The following is a 25,951-nucleotide window of genomic DNA, read 5'->3' as shown; positions in this document are numbered from 1 at the left end:
GAGAGAGTGTAAACCCAACACTCAGGGTCTTAAAATAATTGAGAAGAATATGCTACCTTTCTATAACATCAAGAAATGATTAGATATCCTAGTCTTCTCGAATAGGGACGAATAAATGGAGGTCCCGTCTCCTGCAGGGTTAGGGGCAGGAGACGTTAATTTCCCACGCACGAGATTACTGTGTGATGGATGTCCTCCCCTGGGGTTGGATGGGTGGGTAACAGGACCCCCGTTCATACCAGTGTTTACTACGCTGAAGGGGCTATCCTGTATAAATATAGATGCCTACCTCTACTTCTAAACAGTCAGGTGCGAGCTTTTATCGCCTTACGGTCACTTTTGTTTACTGTCTACAGATCCATTGTGATATTTAATTCAAAGCAAAATGGCGCCTTAAATAATACTAGGCAATTTTGAATATCACAACGGTCGATCGGTGTTAGACACTTCTACTTGCAGGAATAGTCAATTATTACCTTCTTTTTTTTAGCTTCTTCAGAAAATGATTTATTTGATAGAATACTAAATTACTAGTCAGTAATCCACCTTTTCTTCTACCTAAACGTTTTTAAAAAGTCATTAGTTCTTAACCAATTTCTTCAATAGAATTTTTCCAGTGACTGCCCAACTAAAAGTGAGGCCTCGATAGCCCATAAAGTGGCTCAACTTCTTGAGCGACCAATCAAAAACCATTCCCTTTCCTTTACCTTTGTCACTGGGCCCTGGAATCTCTTCACTTTCCACCTGCTCCTCAGATTTACCAGCTTTAATAAAGCAAAGTTAGAATAAGGTTATGTAATGGACTAAGCTAAGAATTACTCTCACTGTCACTGTATAAGCTACAACAATTTCTGTAAAATAAAGAAATGAAGCGGTCTACATAGTAGTCCCATTGCCCGCTTATAGGCAGGCAAGTTGCCCAGTTGGCCAGCTGTCAATATCATGAACAACTCGCACTGTGAGCAGCAGTAAATGCAACATATGTTAAAAAAATTCTCATTTGAAAATAATCAATTAATTTTTTTACCTTTCACGGAGGGCTTTTTAATCTCAGGCTTACTTTTTCCTTCTTGAGCTGCATAAATAGGTTTTAAAACGATTGAATTTTGAGGAATGCTTAAACAGTCAGCCTTTGAATGCTATCACTTCTTAAAATCTTCATTAAAGGGCCTTTAATTTCTGGTCCTGGATTATTGTGATGAGTGCATACTCTTGACCTACATGTAACAGTTCCGGTAACTTTTTCATAGCATTAACAAAAAAGGACAAGCCGGTGTTCACTTTCCTTCAGAATTTTTTATGGCTCTTTATATCATTTAAGTCAAGGTCCTATCGATGAAACGCCCAGTAATCGCGATATCTTTTGAATCTTGTGTCAGTAGCTAAAAGGTACAGTTACAACTACTGTCCGTCAAAAAAAGGTCTCTTTCATGCACCTAACTTATCCACCATTTACCTACATTTTTCTTTGTCTGTAGATCCATTATGATATTTATTTCTAGGTAAAATAAAACCTTCATAGAACTAAGTCACAATATCAGAATCTTATATCGATGTTTAGGCATTCCCACTTAAATAATGATAGTCGACAATTAATTACTTTCTTTTCGTCTTCTTTGTCGGTACTGGCTTTCTCCATGGTGAACAGTGACTGCAACAAGATAGAGAGCACGCTTCATTTGACTAACATGTTGGTTGTTTCGTAAAGGCTCAGAAGTTAAGTAATCAACTTATTCAAGTCATTATACGTTTAGATATAAACATAACTTCTTACCCAAATAAGGTAATTTTTTACTAGAGTAGGAACAGCTCTAGAAAACATGCCTGAAAAGCCTCAAACCTCACAATATAATTATACGATTATTTTACTTATATTCATCCTCACTGATAGCGATCCTTCGAAGGTTTCAATCAGGTTTTGCTAATTTTCTCGGAAGACATTTATTTGTGTGTACCTTTGACGTGAATACCTCTACCTGCAAGTTTAACACTTCTCTGACAACAGGCAAATTTGCCAATTAGAAGTTTTTCAACTGCGATGATCTTTTTGGTTCAGTAAGAGAAGGAGGAAATACGAGGCTACTCTCATGAATACACTGATTTTATTGCTGGTTATAACGTTAATAATATGGAATACCGATCTTCTCCGCGGTATGATACAAAAAGAAAGAATACAATCAAGTATTCCGTGCGCCAGCTCGGTAGCACCAGCCAATACTTTGGGTGATACAAGACATTCCTTGATTCATTGTTTTGTGAAGTAGTATATTTTGCTTTAAAAAAAATTAAAATTGAAAAGGCCTTACCTTTCACAGTCTTTTTAGTGGCTGGTTGGATGTCAAAACCATCCTCATAATCTGTTTCAAGGAACAAGTAGAGTAAACCATGTCATGAGGCTTTTGATTCATGTTTTCTTCTTGAATACATTACTAAACAATTTCATTTTCTATTGGGTAATATCCATGCATATTCTATTATTTATTGATTGATGAAATATACAACTAAGCTATCCGACCAAAAACAAAAAAGACCTGAAATACCTCGGTCAAGTTTAACTGTAAGCTTTACGTTCGGAACTGGATGCGTGCGAGCGTAAAAAATTGTCCGAAAGTTCTAGAAATCACGATGAATTTTCTAATTTCTCGATGGATATAAACTTCTTATGTTACACAGCTCATATTTACATCGCCAAGATTGTGAGTTTTATTTCAGTTAACAAGTAATAACACCTGAGGAAGATGCACTTTCATCCCCTCTACAGGCTTGTTTCATCGCTGTCGACAAAGTTAAGGAATATTTTTAAGTTAGAGTTATTTATCATATAATAAAACCAAAAACTCAAAACATAATGATCATTATCAATATATAGATATCCTTCATTTACAAGACCCGTATCGTATGTGGGACGAGGGTATCTTTTTCCCATGATACACTGGGCATGTACAGGTTGCTAAAGGAAAGGGAGGGGCATCTCACCAGTAGAGGTAAAAGGTCCTTAAGGAAAAGTTTCAACAAAATTTTTAAAAGTATCTGAAGAAAACCAAAGCTGGTTAAACTAGGCGTTCTTCTTGCAACCAAAAGTGATAACGCCAAATTTAGTCACTTTTATGTCATATGGAAAAACTTTTTGAATCTTTTCTCTCTCAAAATGCACCTAAAGAATGTACCAGAACAGAAAAGGAATGCTGTGGTTTTATTCTAGGTATTTCAATTTGAAATAGTAAATATTCTGGTACATTTAAAATAGACTAGATATACATGCCAAGGAAGTTATGTTGCAAAGTGAGTCATGGCATAACCATCAACATCAATGTCACGGTTGAAAGTTTTTCGGGTCGAATAATGTCTTTGGTATGTTTCCCATTAGGTGGTTTTACTTCACTATTTACAACGTGCTGTCTGAAAGTAAGTGTATAAATGGAGCACTCGCCTGGTTGTGGAGCAGGCAATTCAAGGGCTTCCATTTCTGGAATATCGTGGTGTTCTATTACTTGCATTTCAATGTGTTCTCCTACGAGGATAAAATGAAAGAAAAAAAATCAGGATTACTAATGAACGCAAAAAAAGGATGGAAAGGTTGTTACGCGAAAAATTTCCAAGGTAGAGAAGGCGTATTTCATGTGTAATTACATTGATCAACCTTATTAACAATATCAATATGATTTATCTTTTTATCGCCATATTTATATTATTATCTGAACATAATTTTTTATAGTCTCAGGTTTTATACACGAGCCTCTGGCTCGGGCAACTTGGTAACCATGCCTCACGTAAAGATAATAAACTTGATTGATTGATTGATTGATTGATTATTACCCTCTTCGTTGATAGCGTGTGCATCTCCATTTCCAGCCTGTCCCTGCTGATCATTGTCTACTTCTTCTATGTTATAAAACAAACAAAAAAAATGACTTGGTCTTCCCCAAACAGAGAATAAGCCACTGTCAGGCTTTTCCAAACCTTTATTACACAAAACTCATTCGACAAGTCAGATTTGTATTAATCTTACATTGAAATTTAAGACAGAGGTTGATTCCTTTATATTTTGATAATAATTTACAAATTTCCGCTCCATTCTTATTCAAAAGGGTTTGACAAATGGCTTCAATTTGCGTCAATACTCGTAGAACATGGCTTTGATCGATCAGAAATCGATCAGAAATAATTATTTCAACTAGCGACGCGCCCCACCCTGCCCATGAAACGTGCTCTGCCCCCATTTCTACCCACACATTTAAAATCACTCTTTATTCCTTTTTGTACGCCTCAGGCGTAAAAAATTTGAAATTCGAGGTGTGAAGTACCATTATTGTTATTATGGTATTTTAAAATGGAACATCAAACTGTACCTTCTTGATTTTGCCCTCTGTTGAAAAAAGATCGAACATTCGACCACAGCTTCCTCAGTTTTGGTTTTAGTATAGCTTGCACCTAAACATCAGAAATTTATGGGATAGTTAGTGCGAGACTTTTGAATAATCTCTATTATATTCAAGTTGGTCTCCATGGTCATAATCACCTCTTTTTCATTTCTGATTTTCTATGTCAATCGTCACAATTACAAAATTAAGTTGCCAGCCTACCCTGACACGAGAGAAAATTTGAACATGACAGTATGTCCTATTCAATAGTGAAAGTGAATAGACCTGTTACCTGTGGAGTAGAAAGCGTATACAGCAGTGGGTTGATAGCTGAATTGATCGGAAGAGCGAACACTGCAATCCACACTGCCAGATCACCAGGGGGATCAAATGTTTTCTCGACGTGAGACTTGATGCCGATAGCAATGATTGGTATCCAACACAAGAAGTCGGTCAGAATGATGAAGAACACCCTTTTGGCAAGTGCTTTTTCTCTTTTGGCCTGTGCACTTTGTGCTCTTGCTCGTTTTTCACGCACAGTTCCATGTGCGCCGAGCCGTCTGCTTGACGACCATGATTTCAACAAGATGGCAATATAAGCCACCGTAATAAAGATGAAAAGAGAAAAATTTAGAACGATAAAGATAGAAGTGGAGTATTCCCAGCCTTCTTGTAGTTGCGGGGAAAGCTGCAGGGGCAAGCACACTACGTTCTTGCCATAATACCAGTCACCAAAGTAGTGCATTCCAGACAAGGGAAGGAATCCCATAATGCCTCCAACCAGCCAGATCACTGCGCACATTATACGAGTCTGCCTTGGTGTAATTTTTGCAAAAGTGTAGGGAAACACAATGTTCTTGAGCCTGTCCCATGCAATCAGAGAGATCATCATAACTGACACCTCACTTGAAAGGACAGACATGGCGCCATTGAAATGGCAAAACCAACCAGTGCGCCACTCGTAATCGTGCAGGTAGTATTCTCCTGACCATTGCAGGTCTTTTATACCTATAGTGATAAGGTAAATACCCATGATGCCGTCTGAGATTCCCAGATTCACCAGCATGATAGACTGGACCACATTGTTATCAGGGATAAAATACTGCCACCCAACAACAAACAAAGACCCAAACAACGAAAGAAGACCAACAACCCAAAGACTTCTCCTTGGAGCAAGGTTACGGAACATAGAGTGACAGCTTGCGAAGTTGTCATTGAAAAAATAGTCGCAATCGGCATCCTGCCTGAAAAGATCGAGGTGGCAGCACATGAGGTTGGTGTCCAAAGTTCTGGAATGAAAAAAAAACTGCACTTTATTATTACATCACTGAACATTAATAAAAGCATATGCTTACATAAAATGAAGGGAAATTAAGTGATTTACGCTAGACACCTTAATCGTTAATGATCTGAATTCAATTAATAATGTTTAATTGATTAATATGATAGGCTGTTATTTAAGAAAAGATGTGATCGAAGGAGATGTATTTATGGACCGAGTCTTACACTCTTATAATGTGCTTCAACTGCCTGGTAAAAAATCCTCTGGGGAGCTCAGCCATCAGGTTGTAATGTATGAACCTGCAGTTTTGAGTAATAATTAATCAAACATTAAGTCGGTTTGTATCGTAATTCGCTTCACAAAATATATTTGACTTATTTCAAAAAGTGTATTTCTAAGAATAGAATTTATGTTATCATATGACCCGTCCGGTCCCACTCGTGCAATTCCTAAAAAAAACCATAGTGAAAGATGAAAACGCCGACCGACACTAGTGTACTTACACGGCGACATTGTTCGCTGTTGTTTCAAAAAACGAGTGACAGCAGTGAACAAACAAGAATAAATCAGTCAAGATTTCCGATGAACTTTGAGTTCCATGTTTCGACTCGAAAAAGAAAGGAAAAGTTTTCACATAGAAATTGTTTTTATGATTTCCCTCGCGCGCTGGTCTATTGAGTCCGATTTATGTTAAAACAAACTTTTTGGTATTTTTAAAAACTCAATTAGTCAGAGGTCATGTGATAAAATGCTTATTGACAGAGTGAGGTCGGGCTGGACTGGGAAATAATTAGCTCTCTTGAGGCAAATAATGTTCCTTCCAGTTCGACCGAACTCGTCAATAAGTACATATCAATGTTCAAATAGACCGTCCAAAAAAAAAAAAAAAGGAATAGAAAAGTTTTGGTGTCTAGATAAGCATCTGTAATTTGCCGTGAACTTACAAAAATCGCAATTTATGAGTATAGCTGAAAGTCGTGATGGAAATGTTTTGTATTTCATTGCCGAAGATATCGCTGAAATAAAGAACATAATCACTTACAATTAGTAGGTAGAAAGTTTCTTACAAATGTCATTATAACATAACCAAAGTAAAGCGCGCGCTCTGATTGGTCAATTTAGCGTCCCCCATTTGCCCATGGGTGTACGCTGCTGACGTGAGCAAATGCAAAGACTCTTTTTCCGCGCGCGCTTGTTTTTTCTGGTCACGTAAGATTTGTTAAATAAACGGGAACTCTTTAGCTACAATGTATCAATGTTGTGTTATAAAACAAATGGTAAACACCACACCGTACACTATTGAGTTATGGATGCACTTGGGAGGTTTGCTAAGCACTCAAGAAGCTAGAGTCGCTCTCGGCTATCGCCTCGAGCGACTCTTACGCTTCTTTCGTGCTTAGCAACCTCCCGCGTGCATCCATAACTCAATAGTGTACGCTGTGGTGTTTACCATTTGTTAATTTTCCTCATAAAATTACATTCAATGGCTGTAAAACTATCTGGTTCTCAACTATGTGTGTTTGCATTTCACTAATATCCCCCCTTGCTCACTAAAAGTATGTTTAAATAAACGGTTCTTTTTGCACTGTCTATTCTACTTCATATTCAAATTTTTAAAGTAAGATCTCAGATTTTAAATGCTTCTATTATACTCTCCCCATTACTTTAAACATGCTAGCATGTTTTTTTCTTTGTAATTAACCGTACTCACAGAGTATTGAGGTTTTTGACGCCCTCGAAAATTTTATCTGGCAAAGCCTCAATTTTGTTCTCCGAGAGATATCTTAAACAGGTGAAAGGAACAAAAGATAAATACATAATTTTAGAAACATAATGTGATTTCAATTGGGTGTTGCTCATCACATTTAAGCGATGTTGGAGTTAACATTTCAATGATGTTGTAATTTTGGTTTTATCAACTGATTTGATAAATTTGAAAGAGCTGTTGAGGGGCTATGTGGTTTGCCAATCAGATCATCTTGGGACAAGGTTTCAACTCTGAGTGTACTTACAATTCGAACATTTTTACCAAGCCCTGGAACTGATCTTCATGAAGCCTCTCAATTTTGTTGTAGCCCATTTTCCTGAAAAAAGAAACAAGGAAAGCTTAGACTGATATACCCAGGTGTACCTGTGGAGTGATATCTTTAACACTGTTTTTTTAGTCACTACTGTAGTTCAGGCAAGGTAATGGCATTTCTTTTCTCAATAAAATAGCTCTTTATCTTCAAAGAAAAACATCAGACATAAGTATAATGCTCTCAAGGGTAAAATCGAAAACTTCTAAGTTTATTCCCAAGCGCCTTAAGAAGGTCTCTTGTTTAAGCTGAATTTGAAAAATTATTTATGATCCATTTCCTGTTACAAATTACAAACTTATTGGGGTAGTTTGATCCTCTAGTACAACAACATAATATACAACATATAAAGGGGACAAAAACGTTTTCCATCTAAAGGTAGATTATTATTAGAGTTGTCATAAACTAGGAAGCTATTATATTTACCGCGTTTGATGTTTTCAAGAAAATCCTTAAAAATTAATCTTCAATCTTTTATGTCCATGAGAATCTTACTCACAGAAATTCTACCGCTGTAATGTTTCTGAAGATGTGCGGTGGCAGATTTCTGAGTTCATTGTTTGACAAATCCCTGAAAAATCACCACAGTTACAAGGAAATCCCTAATAATAGAATTATCAGCTAAAGTGTTTCATAGAATTTTACTTTTCCAGTGGCTTTTGGAGAAGAACTTTCAAAACTGTAGTTGACTTGTGTAGTGGCTTCCCCTTTTCTTACTGTTTTTATTACTTACGTATGATGCACGATCCTCGCAGTAGATAGGGCTATTTAAGCAATAGCGAAAATCAGACCTGAAAAAAATCAGGCCTGTACGGGACTCGAACCACTGACCTCTGCGATACTAGTGCAGCGCTCTACCAATTGAGCTAACAAGCCAACTGGGAGCAGGCCGTTAAGTTGATTCTGATTGTATCTGATTGTATTCTGGTTGTATCTGATTTATCACTTTCACGGGTTTATTACGAATCAACTTAACGGCCTGCTTCCTGTTGACTTGTTAGCTCAATTGGTAGAGCGCTGCACTAGTATTGCAGAGGTCAGTGGTTCGAGTCCCGTACAGGCCTGATTTTTTTCAGGTCTGATTTTCGCTATTGCTTAAATAGCGCTATCTACTGCGAGGATCGTGCATCATACGTATCTAATACCGCAGTTCAAAATATATGAACTTCATATATTTCATTGTATCTGATTTATCACTTTCACGGGTTTATTATGAATCAACTTAACGGCCTGCTCCCAGTTGGCTTGTTAGTTCAATTGGTAGAGCGCTGCACTAGTATCGCAGAGGTCAGTGGTTCGAGTCCCGTACAGGCCTGATTTTTTTCAGGTCTGATTTTCGCTATTGCTTAAATAGCGCTATCTACTGCGAGGATCGTGCATTATATGTATCTAATACCGCAGTTCAAAATATATCAACTTCATATATTTCATTGTATCTGTTTTTATTACTATTACTATTTTATCATCATTGCTATGATTATTACTATTATTATTATTAGTATCATTATCAGCGTTATCACTTGCACATCATCCGTTGGTTAATGGTTATCATATGTTAAAAACTGATACTTTATCCAGCAAAAAGAAAAAACAAAGTGCTTGTTAAGGCTGCTATTAAAATTGGAGCTTTTAAACATTTAAACCCCCAAGTATCTTACGATTACTTAACAAAGCACATCAACTGCATAAAATAGCATTCTTTTCTTCATCGAATCAGATTCATCGAATCAGATTCAAAAAGTCAAGCTGGAAAACTCCATATTATTTGAGCCGTGACGGCTGTGTTTTTGTAAACAATATCACAAAAATGATCATTTGGTTGTTCCCAATTATCTCCTTTGTTAAATAAACATTTCACTCACAGATGTATCAGCTTGAAAAGGCTGTTAAAAATTCCATCTGGCAGACTCTTCAACTTGTTATTTGACAGATAGCTGATGATGACAAAACAGGAAAATTAAATCGTCATTAAGTCTATGATCTGAAATTTATAAGTAACTTAAAATGAATACAGATGTTGGTCATCAAAAATACTTAAAGGGCTGAGTGATGCCATATGCGTACAAAGTGTGGAGCATAGTACAGAGCATCTTCAACAATTATTGTGTTCCTTTCGCTAATTATATATATAACTCAATATTTATAGCAAAAGGTAAGAAGCAGCTGACTATTTAAATTTTCTTCGGCCACTTAACACTGTTGTCTAATGATGATAAACGCGGACTCTCCCTTTGTGATTATTCCAACGAATTGAAAAAGAAGTAATCAAAGTCATGATTTAAGAAAATACCAGAATGACTCAAAACAGAAAGTGTAGTAACAAGTTCGATTGTTTGGTGAACGAAATGCTTTTCATCAGAGACCTAAAACCCACTCTGATCGTGCAAAGCGATTCAATTCGCGCAAAAGTATTTGGTTAATTAGCTCCTAACATATTTATGCTAATTTAGTGTTACACCTTGCCACAAACTTTGTCATTTTTATTTCTCCTTGACAATGGTGTCATGATGACACCGAAACGTCGGCTTTTATCGTTGGTTTTTGCCAGTCTTTGCATTTCCAAATCTTTATTGATAACGATCAAGTTATATTATAATATGAATAATCGTCTAGAGATTGCCATGGCTGAAAATAGCTGGGACTTGTTTTTTTTTTAAAGGAGAGGAAACTTGAAAAAGAGTTAGACGTTTTTTGCAAACACATTATATTTTTTATCATACTCACAGCTCGTCCAAATTAGTCAAGTCTTCGAAAACGTAATTATCTAGCCTTACAATTCTGTTGTCTTGCAGCCATCTGATTAAAAGTTAGAATAAAATGACAATAGTGGGTAAATTTCCATCACATTATCTAGCCATCAAAGGTGAGTCTTTCAAACTAATTTAAGATACACAATACCGGTCAACATCCTGACTTTTTGTTGAATTTGATTTCTGATAGTTTTCGATACGTCTGGGGCTGTTCGCTTAAATACTCGTATTCCTATTTTGAATCGTAGTGTGCAACACTGCTGTAATTTGCTGTTTAGGAACTGGAGCATCCATTATGCGCATTATTTTGCTCATTCATCAAATTAGTACATCACATGGTATATGATCTCTTACTGCAGTATTTATACATGTTTCCAGTTTTTTTTTTTCAGAGTGACATATTAGTTTTATCTTATGCCAATTTGCAGAGTTCCGATTTCTCATATAAATAATTTTGATTTCTCCCATGTTATATGTTTAAAGGTTTCTTTTCAAAACTCACAGTTTTTTCAATGCTCTTAAACCATCAAACAAGCCCTCTTGCATCTCTGTCAGGTTGTTGTCGTTAAGTTGTCTGTATGAACAGAAGAGTTAAAAGAGTTTTACAATAACTTAGTTTGAATTTCCCGGAAAATACATCATTTGGACAGATAGGCTTTCTGAAGCTCAAAAATGTATGAACTACCAATTATTGATTTCGAAAGAAGTTCATTCGGCATTAGTACGACCCTTGTTTAAGTTTTAACTTAAAACAGTCATACGAGGCTTGGCTTCAAAGGGACCTAATCTTTTAGACCACCTCCTGTTTTTTGTTAGATAAGTCATTGTGTCCTTGGTCATCGATTGTGGGCGTTTGTTATCAGTTTATGTGCTATTATGTGGACTGAAATGGAGTATGCACTATTTGAATAAAAATGTGTTTTGTGGCACTTGTGAGTCCCCTCCTGAAAGGGTAAGCTTGAGGGTTCTTTTGAATAATTTTATAAAATACCGGTTAGTTTAAGTCCTCTTTAATATCAGTTTTTCAGGTGGACCTGTTTTGTCCGTGATCCATCTCACGGCAATTGTCCATGCCACCATCGTAAATTTTATTTCTTTGCTTCCTTAGATATCTGTATAGCTTTAAATTTTTAAAACCTCAATTCCCTTGGGTGGGTGCCTCGTATGGTGTCCTGTCCGCGCCTTTCCCTTTTGAATTTTTTCTTAAAGTTATTCTATTTATTTCGTCTTATCCTGTATAAAGTATTTCTTCATTTATTTCCTGGTAAAGATTTGAAGGAAAAGACAATCCAATTGAGTTTCCCTCTATCTTTCCTTTCCATGCCAGCTACTCTTGTACAAATAAAACAAATGAAAAGTTATCAAGGGAATAGGGATTGGAGTCTACAAAACGAAGACCGCCAACGTATATATAAATGTGATCATTTATGAGAATGAGAGGATGCTGTAACGAGGATACGTTATTCTCTTCTGTTCAACTCTGTCCATCTACAAACCGTCCCAACTGAATGCACCCACTAATTAAGCTTGAGGACCTCCTTGATCATATCTTAATAAATAATGAGATGTTAATCCAAGTGTTTAAACACTTAGCACTATTAATAGAGGCATGAGTATCAGTTACTTACAGTTCGATCAACTCGGAGTTGTTATTAAAGACTCCAGGTTGTAGCTCCTTTATTTGGTTGTTACCTAACATTCTACGAGAAGATATTTTCTTGATTTCAGTTGAAAGTTTTAACTCTTATGTATTGTCGCTGTGCAAACCTTTTTTCTCTGTCGGATTTACAGTTCAAGTATCTGAATCATGTTGAAGAAAAACAACCGCTTTTACAATAATATTGATATGACTGATATATAATCATTCCAAGGTGCTAATTTATAGGCAAACCTAACTCTGTTACTCGCCTTAGTGTCGATGACTCTTATTAAACTTAAAGAGATAGTCGCTCGTATTCAACGAATAACGGGACTTTGAGCACACCTCGAACACGTGCCAGGATAAAAGTAGCCTTTAGAATATTCTATACAACTACGATTAAAAGAGGGGAAGGTACCCTCTTCGGTTCTTCACCGCCACTATGCAAATTTGATTCACGCCAACAGTCAGTTTTCCCAGCTTAAAATTCATTTTCAACTCGAGGTTGCTGCGAGCCTCCTCGGAGCGCGTGATGATATAAACTCTTGTTAATATCTATATTTATCCTTGTCTTGCACGTTTTCTCATTAAACTAAGCCACTGCCAGAGAACCATGCGTATACTGAAGAGATGCAAAATGTTGTCACAAAAGTGAAGTTTTGCACTTAAAGAGGCTCTAGTTTGACCAATAAATCAATTACGACAATTAATTTAAACACCATCCACGACCCTGTTTTCCTGGCCATGAATTAAGCTTGATGAAAATTTGGCTAAGATTTTAGTAAATGAAGAGAATGAAAACATGAGCTTTGTGCTCTCAAACTTTTATTACTTACAGATGAGTCAAATCTACGTTGTGATTGAAGACTCCAGGTGTTAGTTCTTCAATCTGATTATCATATATGAGCCTGTAAAAAGTATTTTACCCTAGATTTAAGATCCACTTTTGAATAATTAAACCAGTTTTCTAGAGTCGGTAAGTTTTCAAAATAGCCTGTGCTATAGGTTAAATATCGAACGGAGTCTCAGTCAATGCTTATTTGAGGGGAATTTTCCTCGCAATGTTTTTTTTCTCATCACCTTTACTGTTTTAATTCTTGTCACTCATTTGTGTTCATTCAGTCGTCTGTTATAGTTACTATCAGTATTGCTGACCTGAGACACGTGATGTGATAAACCAGATTTGCCCTTTACTACTTTTGTACTTGCCTTCAAGATTTGTTATTTTTTTAAATCCTTTTATATAAAAATGTTACACGTAGGTGTCAATGGGTTAACTTCCAAATAATGTGTGATGATTAATTGTAATTGAATGATTAAACCAGTTTTCTAGAGTCAGTAAGTTTTGAAAATAGCATGTGCTGTAGGTTAAACATCAAGCAGAGTCTTAGTCAATACCTCCTTGCAAGGGGAATTTGTTTAGCAATGTTATTTAACTTCATCATCCTTACTGTTTTGATTCTTGCACTTGTTTGTGTTCATTCAGTCGTCCGTTGTAGTTGCTATCAGTATTCCTGACTTAAGACATGTGATGTGTTAAACCAGTTTTGCCCTTTGCTACTTTTGTACTTGCCTTCAAGATTTGTTATTTTATGTCATTAAGTTTGTAGCGTGGTCATAAGTTTCTGTGCCACGCAGATATCAAAGGGTTCTGAAAGGCGAAAAAGAGGTGAGGGAGGGGAAGGACTGGGACTTAGTATCGTGACCCTTGCAATAGCTTATATAAATCGACGAGCTTCAACTTACAGCCATTTCAGCTTGACTAATTGGGAAAATACATCGCTTGGAAATTTCTTAATCATGTTGCCGTTTAACCGCCTGTAGGTTTTGAAAACTTTGTATTACAAAAACGTGGAAATGTTTAACTCCAGTTCGCTTACTTTTTCATTGAACAATCTGATTATTCTGTAAGAAACTGAGCAGGAAAAGGATTTTACACTGGATTTAAGGTTAGTTCTAAGTAAGTAGAGCAGTTTTCCAGAGTCAATCAGTTGCTGCGTGGGATATTTTCTTTTGAGTGTTCTCTGGTTCGACTTTGTGAACAAACAAATTATATTTACCTTCTGTAACATTTACGAAACCCTCTGTTTTCTTGAATGACATGACTAATCTTAGGGGATATAAGGTTCGAAAATTGGGGAATATCACGTGAGTAAGGGAAAGAGGGAGGAGAGAGGGATAGGGTTGGGAAGTGCTGGAGGTAAATGTTGTAAAAGTTTATATAGATCATTTGCATAGACGACTTTTCACTTACAGCGACTGCAGCTTGACTAATTGGGAAAATACATCGCCTTGTAAATTCTTGATCTCGTTGCCGTATAAAAACCTGTAGGTTTAAGAACTTAGTATTACTAATATGTGGAAATTTATAAATCCTGTTCGAGTTTCATTGAGATACTAGGGACCTTAAGATCGAGGTTTTTAGGTATTTCCTGCGAACTGCTAGCGTCAAGAAGTCACGTGACCAGTACCTTACCGCCAGGTTTGCAGTCTCAGGTTCACGTTTGTACGGCTAGACCACGCTCTAGAGGTAAGTGATTAGCCGCAAAGTTTTTTTGCACCCTAAAACATCACAATCCCATGTTTGAGAGAAACACTACTATTAGAACTCTTTCGCGTGTGAATCATATTTTTCATAGAAACGTAATTTTGAAGACGATTTCTCAGCTAAAATAGAAGTGAAAGAATGAATAAAAACAAATATGGCGACTGGCTACTTGTTATTAAAACTGTTTTGTCAGTCGGATTACTTTGAGGTTAAACAAAAGCCAATTTCTGATGATATGTGAATGCATGGGTGTTCATTTTGTTTCCTATCTGGCTCCATTCAGACGGCCAGGCAAAACTGCTTCAAGAAATAAGAAATCGAGATCTTCATCACTCGACGAGCCTTCAGAACTACTCTGTGTCCAGCAGATCTTTGTAGTCTCGCTTAATTTAAAGAGGATAAACGTGTTCTGCTCTCATTAATTAATCAATAAAATCCGACAAACAAATTAATCCACAACCCACCTTCGGGCAACAGCCATCTTGTTTTTGTACTAATTTCCCATAATTCATCAGTGCTACCTCCCGCAAATCTTAAATCCCGAATATCGGCAGACAGCTAACGTGAAATCGCCAATGGCAAACCGCGGTTTGCCGTTCGCGTTAATATGGCCATCTCTCGATATTAAGGTCTCCACTGACGTAAAAAGAAACATGAAGTGCGAGGTCTGCATTAAGCTGAGGGAATGCTTGAGGGTTCTTAAAATCATTTTATAAAATAAGTTTAAGTTCTTTTTAATATCAATTCTCGTTGTGGACTTGGTTTGTTCGTGGTCCATCTCATGGAATTGTGTATGTCACCATCTTGAATTTTATTTCCTTGCTTCTTTTTATCCGTATTTTTAAAACCTCAACTTCCTTGGGTGGGCGCCTCACATGGTGTCCCGTTCGCGCCTTTCCCCTATGGATTTTTTCCCATACAGTTATTCTACTTATTTCTTCTCATCCTGCAAATGGTATGTCTTTGCTTCCCTCCACCTCTCCTTTCATACCAGCCACGCTTATACAACTAAAGCAAATTTATCAAGAGAATAGAGAGCGGGGTTACCAAAAGGAAGACCCCCTACATATTTAAAAAGATGATTATTTATTTGATTGAGAAGATGCTTTAGTGAATTAAGGTATGTTAAACTCTTCTGTCCAATACTGTCCATCTACGAACCATCCCACTTCTTTCACTTTCTTTATGGCCGACTACACCCACTAAGCTTGAGGACCTTCTTAATCATATTTAGTAAATAATAAAACAAAACTCTTAGCACTATTAACAGAGGAATGAATATTAGTTACTTACAGTACTACCAACTTGGAGGTGTTATAGAATACTCCAGGTGGTAGCTCCTTTATCTGGTTGTTACCCAAATTCCTACGGGAAGATATTACCTTAATTTCAGTTAAAAGTGTTAACTCTTGTGTACCTTTCCTGTAGCTAACCTTTTTTCCCGTCGAATTTTAAGTGCATTCGTGTTATGTCCAGGTGAAAAAAACAATTTTGCTGTATTTCTGATATGATCGATGTGTGATCATTTCACAATGCTACTATACAAATTAAGCGAACCTGACCTTATGTTACTTGCCTTGTGGTCGACGACACCCATTTAATATAAAGATATATGTTTCCTTACTCGGTACTGGTAAGCTCAGAAGATCTCCACACACCGTATAATATACACCGAATGCAAATATGGCGTCCAATTTGAATTGCCATTGTTCTGGACTGACTAGCCTCTCACACATGTAATAATCCTTTTGTGTTTCCGCGTGAAGACGAGGCTAGTCAGTCCAGAACAATGGCAACTCAAATTGGACGCCATATCTGCATTCGGTGTGTTTTTCAAGCTTTAATAATTATTCGATCTATAGGAAATACATTCGTAATTCGAAATCAGAAAAACGCAAATAAAGTCTTAATCTCAAGTAAAATTAAAAAGTTGTGATTGGAAACTTATTTCTGTGGCATGTCGTAAAAACAGGTTTCTCTCTTTAGATTAGCAGATTCGGCTAAGCGAACAGATTATAAAAAGCGACTTCTCTCTCTTACATCATCCGGGTCGTTAGGAACACGGCCGATAGGGCGTTGATTTATGAGGTGTCCGACTTCTAAAAGACATGTGTACAGCTCGAACGGAAGCAAAATATGTTCCCCAGTTGCCTTCTTTTAGGCTCGCTTACAACTTTCAACGAGAGCTTCAGCACATCCGTTCTGATGGGGAGCAGCTGGAGCAGTGAACAACCAGTTAATGCTTCTCGCACAGAAATCACGGAGTTTTTCAGGATCAAACCTTTGACCATTTCATGCAGTTGCCGCCCTGCGCCAACCATCTGTGACCCACTGTCGCTCAACAGCACTACCGAGTATCCATGGATGGAGAAAAATCTTCTTAGCACCAGGATAAATTCCATTGTCGAGAGGTCAACTCCTAATTCCCGCAGATGGACAGCTCCAGTAGAAGGGCGGCGTTTGCGGCGCTAAGCGGAGAGCCGGAAGGTCTGCCATTAACTGCGTCTCTGCCTTGTGTGCCATTTCTCGACAAGTAACACATTTAAATTTCACTCTCTTACTGCGCTTGTTCGCTTTCAGGATCCAGTATTTTCGTCTGACTTTCGAAGTCGTCGTTGCTACTCCGGGATGACTATGGCTGTGCATATGGCGTGTGATCAGCAGGGATATCTTGTGCTTATTGGGAAGCAGCACTGGGTGCTTTTCTTCATATGACACGAGGGCTTTGTCAATTCTTCCTTTGACCCTGATAATCCCCTTGTCGTCAATAAACGGGCTCAGGGTCTTAAACTCTTCATTCCAGTCATTCGACTCTTCAAATCCTTTTGGGAATTTCTGATCCATGACATCTCAGCCTTCCTTAACTTTTCGGGTATGAGAGGTCCTTCTTGTCTACTGGTTGCGTTTCTCCTGAGGCGTATCTTCTCGGCTAATCGTCTTATTCACGCGGTAACTCGTATCAGCATTCGCTGACTTCAGAAATCCTTCACATTGATAACATGGAGGACCACAAGTTTATTAGTGTTTGTGCACTATCACGTGCTATCCTCAATAAATAAAGTCTTACTACATTTCCGACATCTGCAGGCGAGGCTGCTCTGACGGCATGGACGTGGCCATGCTGCATATCTCCTTCTCGTTGCAGTGTAGCTGTTTGGACTGGCCATTGTTCCTCAGGAAGTTTCAGAAATTCTAGGCCGTTCATCCATCTCCCCGTTAGCTGCTTTACATGCAATCCTCGCGACAAATCATCCCCTACGTTTTCTTTACCAGGAATGTGCTTCCATTGACTTGGGTCCGAAATATTCTGGATCTATCTGACCCTTGCCGAGACAAATGGCTTGAAACTGCGGGAAGGACTTGAAGAATTTGACATCGCCAAATTGGATCGTACACTCTTTCACTCCTGTTTTCACGAGACGGGAGGTGAGAGCGGCTGCTTGTAATTCCAGACGTGGAATTGTCGGCTGCTTTAGGGATGCAACCCTAGACTAAGAGACGACGAATTTTACTTCACAGGTGCCTTGAATGTTTCGTTTAGTAAATAGGCGTTGCCTTTGATGACAGATATAATTTAGTCACAAGCTAAGACTCGTGATTGAAATTCATTCTGTACCGTGATTTAAGCGTGTTCGCTTATCATGTTTTAAACCAGTTTTCAGAAGAATCAGTAAGAGAGAGAAGTCGCGTTTTATAATCTGTTCGCTTACCCGAATCTGCTAACCTGAAGAGAGAAACCTTTTTTTACGACCTGCTACAGAAGTAAGTTTCCAATCACGTTTTTTGAATTTTACTTATGAGATTAAGGCTTTATTTGCGTTTTTCTGATTTCGAATTGCAAATGTGTTTCCTATAGATCGAATAACTATTGAAGCTTGGATAATATTATACCGTTTGTGGTGGTCTTCTGAGCTGACCAGTTCTGAGTAAGGAAACATTTCATTCGATTTCTGGGTTGTAACGAAGAATTGCGCAAGAGCACGTGCCGAGGAAGCCCTGAAAACTGCGAAAACTGATCAGACGACTGCCAAAGGAACGCTCACCCGATGTGGAAAGTCCTTAGCAAAGTCAACAGAAGCGGAAAGACCAGAGCAAGAGGTAAGAGATGGTCCAAGTAAACTACAGTTAGCCTTTGAAAATCTTGTGGCTAAACACGAAAACTATTCACGATTAATCCGCAGCGAGTTCGAAGTACGAGAGGGATGGATAGCAGATTGTCAAGAAAACTTTATATCAAGGGAAATGGGCGCAAAGGTATATTTGGATTCTTTCTTAAGTTAGGAAAGGCCCCATTGAAAACTTATGATGCATATACAGCCTCTAAAGCACAAAATAATGGTGATGGTGGGCCAGGAAGTAATGGAATTCCAATTATTCAAATAGAAGACGACGCCCTAGTGTAAGTTCTGGGGATTATCATCCTATTGACACCCATCAAAATGCAAGTTCCGGAAATGATAATGTCGCCCTAAATCATGAAAACACGTCCTTTGTTTCGGGAAATGGAATAAATGAAAGCATCCAAACCAACCTCGATGCTACAACTGCCGCCTGTGGTTTTAAGATGAAAAAGTCTAAAATGGTAGATCTGTTTGTCTTCCAGCCTGTGAGTTGCGGCTATGTACGTGAAATCTTAGACAATCTAAATCCCCGGAGGGCTGTTGGCGTAGATAGAATTTCACCTCGTCTCTTAAGGCTCGCTGCTCCCATCCTAGCAGAGGAGATAACACAGCTGATTCACTATCTGATTATGAACCAATCATGGCCAACCGAATGGAAGAGTAGGAGGGAGCTTGACACCGGTATTTAAAAAGGATGAGGATACACGCAAAGAAAATTATCGTCCTGTTTCCATTCTTACCGCCATTTCCAAAGTGTACGAGAAGGTTATGTTTAACCAGCTGTACGGTGCTTTCCATGAACGTCTTTCTCCGAATCTATCTGGGTTCTTGAAGAAACATTCTTGTTACACCGCACTCTTGAAGATGACTGAAGACTGGAGGCGAAGCGTTGCCAACACGGAGGCTGTCATAGCCGTGGCGGTGGACCTGTCCAAAGCATTTGATTCTATTAACCATAATCTCCTATTGGCTAAATTAAAAGGGTATGGCTTCTCTCCGTCTGCATTAAACTTGACTTCTTCCTATTTGTTAGGTCAAAGGCAGCGAGTTAAGTTGTCCGGTGTTTGTTCTAGCTACTTAGAAGTAATGGTGGGCGTCCCTCAAGGGTCCTTCCTCGGACCGCTGCTGATTGATATTTATATAAATGACTTGAATTACGCCATTACCAGATGTATCTCTGAGGTTATACGCCGACGACACAACTATGTATGCCTCTGACGTCTTGCCCATGATTCTCGAATTTGTAGTGAATAATGGTCTTGAGCAGTTATCATCGTGGTTTCAACAGAATCATCTGGTGATCAACAACACAAAGACGCAAGCAGTACCTATTGGTCCCTGTAAGTACAATTACGACCTGGCCATACATAGCTCTGTCATAGAGACACTGCCATCTATCAAAATACTTGGCGTTGAACTTGATAGCATGCTATCCTTCAAGGATCACATTACTAAACAGCTTCAAAAGGTATACGTTAAAAGTGGCGCACTCAGGAGAATAAGGCGTTTTGTCCTGGGCAATGTAATGTTAAAGCTCTATAAAACTTTCATTCTCCCTCATTTTGAATACTGGTGCCCCCTCTTTCTTGGATTGGGGAGAGTGCAAGCGAATCGGCTAGAAGATGCCAGCTATTATATTCTTAGATCACTGCTAAGTTATTTTAAGTCTACCCTTTATGATGAATTGCTGCGAATCTTGAATATTGAAACGTTCGGACCAGAGAAGGAAACAACAATCCCTTATGTTATATAAATGCTTGCATAACGACGGTCCCAAGTATATCAGAGATTTTTTCAGTTTTGGGAAAACTATGTACAATCTAAGAGGAACCGGCATTAATTTGTGCCCGCCTAAATTTAATTGAAATTTTATGAAAAAATGTTTCACTTATGTGCACAGCTGTGGAATGGATTACCTTCAAGTTTGAAACTGGCCAATAATATCAACCTTTTTAAGAAGCTATCCTTGGGTTTCAGGTGACGTCACAAGCTTTGCAGAAGTTAGTGTCCGCCATGTTGGTGTCCCTCGGGTGTCATATTTACGAATAATTAGTCGATTTCTATAGTGAAGCCCTCTCTATTATCGCCGTATTATTTCGCCAACTACATGAATATTCAGAATGAAAAAAGCGATAAAAGTACCGGGCATTCATCTTAAGGTATCCCAGTGCTCTCTGAGTATGCCGAAAGCTTAGATAGTTGGGTAAAGGAAAGATATTTGCAAAAGATCTCGGTCATCGGGGTTGACCCCGCAAGCATACCAGCCGAGAAGTTCAGTCCAGAATGCTTGCCTCCTGTGGAAGTGTCGGACTTGCTGAGTTACCTCGTTCTTGAGACCAGCTTCTACACGAACAAGCAGTTCAAGGCGTTCAAGAGTCTGGAGGCGTTTAATCAAATGGCATCGGGATTTGTAACCTCAGTTGTAGGCAAAGTAATCGCCGGCAAGTGTGTCGTGAGAGCACGAGTTCCGCATTCACAGCGTATGAATGACCCTTTAGTGAACATTTGGGTAATTTCCGAAAACGATGGGACTATTATGTCAGCCCATTGCTTGGGATGCAAAGCTGGACTCGCTGAGTCATGCTCACATATCGTGAGTGTTTTATTATATTTAGAGGCAACTACTCGAATTCATGGCAAGCTCGCTTGCACTCAGGTAAAATGCTCATGGATTTTGCCGACATATGTCAATGAAGTGCCGTATGCGAGGGCTAAAGACATCGATTTTTCATCGGCTAAGAAGCTCAAAGAAAAGCTCGACCAGAAAATCGAGGATCTACAACAGCCGCAAGCCTCGAGCCATACAGCAACTTCTAGTTCTGAGACTGCATCGGCCGGCGCATAAGCGCCTCTGTGCGTGCAGCGCGCATCGGCGCCTTCGAAAGAGGAAATGGATCAGCTCTATGCCAAACTCAACCAGTGCAAAATTAAAGCAGTAGCTTTAAGTTTAATCGATCCTTTTGCTAAGCAATTTATCGACCAAAGCCGCTCAGTTCCGGTAGTTTCAGAGCTGTTTCATACGGATGCTTTGACCCGTGGGTATTCGGAACTGTTGTCGAAATGCATTCAAGTACAGCTAGAAATTTCGGCTGAGCAAATCAAGCTGGTCGAGGAAACCACCAGGTCTCAGTCAAAATGTACGGGCTTTTTTAAGCATCTTGCTGGAAGAATTGGCGCTTCCATTAGTGGTGCTGTTTTTCATACAAACCTATCACTTCCTTCGCAGAGCCTTATTAAAACGATTTGCTATCCCAGTCTGTACAAACTGAACACCACCGCAGTCAAACATGGCTGCAAACATGAGGATGATGCCATTGAGGCCTATGAAACAGTCATGAAAAAGAGTCATACAAACTTTCAGGTGAAGAAGTGTGGGTTGTTTATCAATCAGGAATACCCATTTCTACATGCCACTCCAGATTTCCTCACTTGTTGTGATTGCTGTGGTTTAGGGTGTGGGGAAGTGAAATGCCCTCTCTGTATCCAAGATGCTAATTTTGAGGATTATGCTGCTCTAAGGAACTCCTGTCTAGTTACTACAGATGGTGGAGGTTTCAAACTTGAGAGGTCACATAATTATTATTTTCAAGTTCAACAGCAGCTATTCACTCTGCAAGAAAGGAACCATAATGACTTTATTGTTTATGCTATAGACAACAAGGGCAATGCCCACTTGGTAATGGAAAGAATTTTACCTGATGTCCAGCATTGCGATAGAGTACTTCCAAAACTCGACGCCTTCTGGAGAATTTGTGTACTTCCTGAAGTTTTAGGTCGCTGGTACACAAGAAGGTGCATGGTTGAAGTGAAGGGGCCTGATGATGGTAGCATATGTTTTTGTAGAACAGTGCCTGATGGGGAAACAATTTCATGCAGTAATGAGGATTGCCCATATGGCAAGTTTCACCCATCATGCCTGTCTCTTACCAATGTGACAATCCCTAAAAAGTGGTACTGTCCTCACTGCTCAACATTACAGCAATTCAAGAGATATTCAAGGAAGCAAACTGCATTTAAGGCGAAACTCAGTGTCCATCTCAGCTGTGTCTTCTCAAGCTTCTTTGTGTGATACTATTTGTATCTGCAAAGTGAAAGCCACTACTGCAGACAGACTTCTAGAATGTCATGGCTTGAACTGTACTAATGGCAAGTTCTTTCACTTGCAATGCCTAGGGCTAAAGAGGATGCCAGCCAATCACAAGACAACCTGGAGGTGCTACATATGTCGCACAACAATAAAGACCAATATAGCCCCTCCTACCACTTCAACACCTGCCACTTGTTCTTCTTCTTCTGATGATGATGATGTTACTATTGTTACAACTGTTCAGGGAAATCAAAACAAGACAGGAGCTCTTGCAACTCTAACACAAGATCATTTTGATCTGATATGCAACCTACATGGATGGCTAGATTGTGACATCATACAACAAGCTCACATTCTGTTGCATAATGAAAATCTGAACATTGAAGGGTTCCAGCGACCAACTCTTGGACCTGTCCGTAACTTTGACATTGTGTCTGGGGAATTTGTACAAATTCTTCACACTGGTAATAGCCACTGGGTATGTGTGAGCTCTATCGGGTGCCATCCGGGACATGTGAAACTTTATTACAGCTTTCACAGTGATGCTATTAGTCAGGAAATTGAGCAACAAACTAATGATTTACTGGGAGGTAGATAATTGTTCCTAGTCCCTACTTCAGTTCAGCAGCAAAGTAACGGTAGTGATTGTGTTGTTTTTGCTACTGCCTTTGCTGCTTGTCTAGTCTTTGGAATTGACCCAAGTCATATCAGTTTTCATGTTCCATTTATGAGACCTCACCTGGCAGCTTGTCTCAGGAATAAAAAAAATCAGTTTGTTTCCTTAACTTGGAACAATTTCACATGACTGCCTTTTGGTATAGTTTGAAATTAATAAAAATGGCAGTAAATCAGACATATTTTTTGAGAATGTGCTTTCATGACATTTTTTGTTATCCTAAATGTAATGGTTGACAAATATCACTGGTACTCAAAACTGTTAGTGCTAAATGGTTTCTTACAATAAAAGGCTACCCACTTTGCCTGTGTTTTTGCAATAGTATCATAATTTACACATTCAAGCCACAAGTAGAAAATTATAGAAATAAATGAGCCTCTAAGATCTATATACAGTATCTTCCTATTATTATAAAAATGTAAGGTATTATATAATTTTCATGTTATAGAAAGCAAAACTTGTGACTCTTATCATTTAGAACCTCCTTATGGTCCTTAGGTTAAAATTTACTAGCTCAGGCCTATCAAAAACCAGCAATTAGGGAGCAGTCATTAATGACAGGGTCAACTGTGTTGGAGAAAAACCTCATGACTTTTAAAAATTTTTTTCTGAAAAATCTTTTGGACTTTAGGATTTTTGAAAGCTCAACTATACTGGGGTACATAGGGGTACATAGGGGAGGTAACCCTCTTCAGTTCTTTACGCTTATACTACACCTACTAAGCTCGAGGACCTTCTTGATCATATTTAGTAAAAACCAGGATAAAACTCTTAGCACCATCAAGAGAGGAATGAATATCAGTTACTTACAGTCCGATCAACTCGGAGTTGTTACTGAATACTCCAGGTGGTAGCTCCTTTATCTGGTTGTTACCCAAATCCCTGCGAGAAGATATGTACTCGATTTCAGTTAAAACTGTTAACTCTAGTGTATTTTTGCTGTAGCGAACCTTTTTTTCTGTCGAATTAACAGTTTATCAGTGTTACTGATGTCTGGGTGAAACAAACGCCTTTGCTGTCATTCTGATATGATCGATATATGATCATTCCACAATGCTACTTTACAAATTATTTACAAAATAAGCTTAAGGACCTACTTATCATATTTAGTAAATAATAAGATAAAACTCTTAGCAATATCAACAAAGGAATGAATATCAGTTACTTACAGTCCTATCAACTCGGAGTTGTTATTGAATACTCCAGGTGGTAGCTCCTTTATCTGGTTGTTACGCAAATCCCTGCGAGAAGATTTTACCTCGATTTCAGTTAAAACTGTTAACTCTTGTGTATTTTTGCTGTAGCTAACCTTTTTTTCTGTCGAATTTACAGTTTATTCGTGTTTCTGATGTCCGGGAGAAACAAACACTTTTGCTGTAATTCTGATATGATCGATATGTGATCATTCCACAATGCTACTTTACAAATTATACCACCACAGGCGTCCCAAGCTCACGTCTCGAGCAAAAGCGAAGGATTTTTTTGTGAAACCGTCCCACGTTGTGTGACGCGGTGTTAAGTTACGCGAGCAACCGTTGAGAATTTGAATGCGTTATAAGGAATAGTATGGGGCAAAAAATATGGTCCATTTTAAACACTAAATACTCCGAAATATGAATATTTTACACTTTAGGTTAGTAAGACTTAATCATTCCTTGTATTTCCGTCGTATTTTTTGGCGATTTCTGCTGTTTTGGGCTTGTTTTGCCATCATTGCAAAGCAAACCCAAAACAGCAGAAATCGCCAAAAAACACGACGAAAACACAAGGAATGAGTAAGTTTTATTGATCTAACCTGGAAAATACTCATATTTCGGTACATTTAGTGTTTTAAATGAACCATATTTTTTCCCCCATACTATTCCTTATGACGTATTTAAATTCTGAACGGTTGCTCGCGTAACTTAACACCGCGTCACACAACACGGGACGCTTTCATGAAATAATCCTTCCTTTTTGCTCGAGACCTGAGCTTGGGATGCCTGTGATCAAACGAACTTGACCCCATGTTACTCGCCTTGTGGTCGACGACAATCATTTAACATAAAGACATATTCGCTCGTATTCAGCAAGTAATGAGACTTTGAGCACATCTCGATGGCGAATCAGGATAAATGTAACCTTTACAATATAGTAACTTGAAGTACGATTTAAAGAGGGAAAGTTAGCCTCTTCAGTTCTTTAATACTGCCTTTATGCAAGTTCTATTCACGCCAACGATCGGTTTTCAACGTACATTTATTTTCCACTTGAAGTTGGTACGAGTCTCCTCGGTGCACGTGATGGTATAAATTAACTCTTGTCAGTAGCTATATTTCTCCGTGTCTTAACAATAAACAGTGCCACTATTAGAGCACCATGCCTATATTTAAGAGTTGTACAATTAATGCTGTCTGATACGAAAGTGAA

At 38.4% G+C, this 25,951-nt stretch overlaps 2 protein-coding genes, 1 long non-coding RNA gene and 1 pseudogene across 3 annotated transcripts; 1 reads left to right on the top strand and 3 right to left on the bottom strand.

The window, feature by feature from the left end:
• Positions 1-497: 497 nt before the first annotated feature.
• Positions 498-9,669, bottom strand: LOC148740583 (G protein-coupled receptor GRL101-like; the record flags this gene model as incomplete). The annotated part of the gene is made up of 13 exons (XM_088749694.1): positions 498-764; positions 1,601-1,651; positions 2,730-2,774; positions 3,431-3,511; positions 3,817-3,879; positions 4,350-4,431; positions 4,654-5,650; positions 5,868-5,942; positions 6,588-6,659; positions 7,355-7,426; positions 7,656-7,727; positions 8,221-8,292; positions 9,584-9,669. Coding segments are annotated over 13 exons (1,953 nt in total), but the record flags the coding sequence as incomplete, so codon positions are not given.
• Positions 9,670-10,413: 744 nt separating this feature from the next.
• On the bottom strand, positions 10,414-12,170 carry LOC148740582 (uncharacterized). Its single transcript, XR_015996463.1, has 3 exons — positions 12,100-12,170; positions 10,974-11,045; positions 10,414-10,517 (listed from the first exon to the last, which is right to left on the bottom strand). It is a non-coding gene; the product is annotated as an uncharacterized LOC148740582 (long non-coding RNA).
• Positions 12,171-14,360: 2,190 nt separating this feature from the next.
• LOC148740580 (uncharacterized) lies at positions 14,361-25,550 on the bottom strand. Its single transcript, XM_088749693.1, has 5 exons — positions 25,510-25,550; positions 24,712-24,783; positions 24,353-24,424; positions 15,952-16,023; positions 14,361-14,436 (listed from the first exon to the last, which is right to left on the bottom strand). The coding sequence occupies exons 1-5, from the start codon at positions 25,548-25,550 to the stop codon at positions 14,361-14,363; spliced, it is 333 nt and encodes a 110-aa protein (XP_088605819.1).
• On the top strand, positions 19,238-23,671 carry LOC148740581 (uncharacterized; annotated as a pseudogene).
• Positions 25,551-25,951: the final 401 nt, after the last annotated feature.

This window comes from Stylophora pistillata, chromosome 2 (genome assembly GCF_964205215.1).
Source record: "Stylophora pistillata chromosome 2, jaStyPist1.2, whole genome shotgun sequence".
Lineage (NCBI taxonomy): Eukaryota > Metazoa > Cnidaria > Anthozoa > Scleractinia > Pocilloporidae > Stylophora > Stylophora pistillata.
Note: the sequence above shows the minus strand (reverse complement) of the source record. Positions and strands in the feature narration are given on the sequence as shown.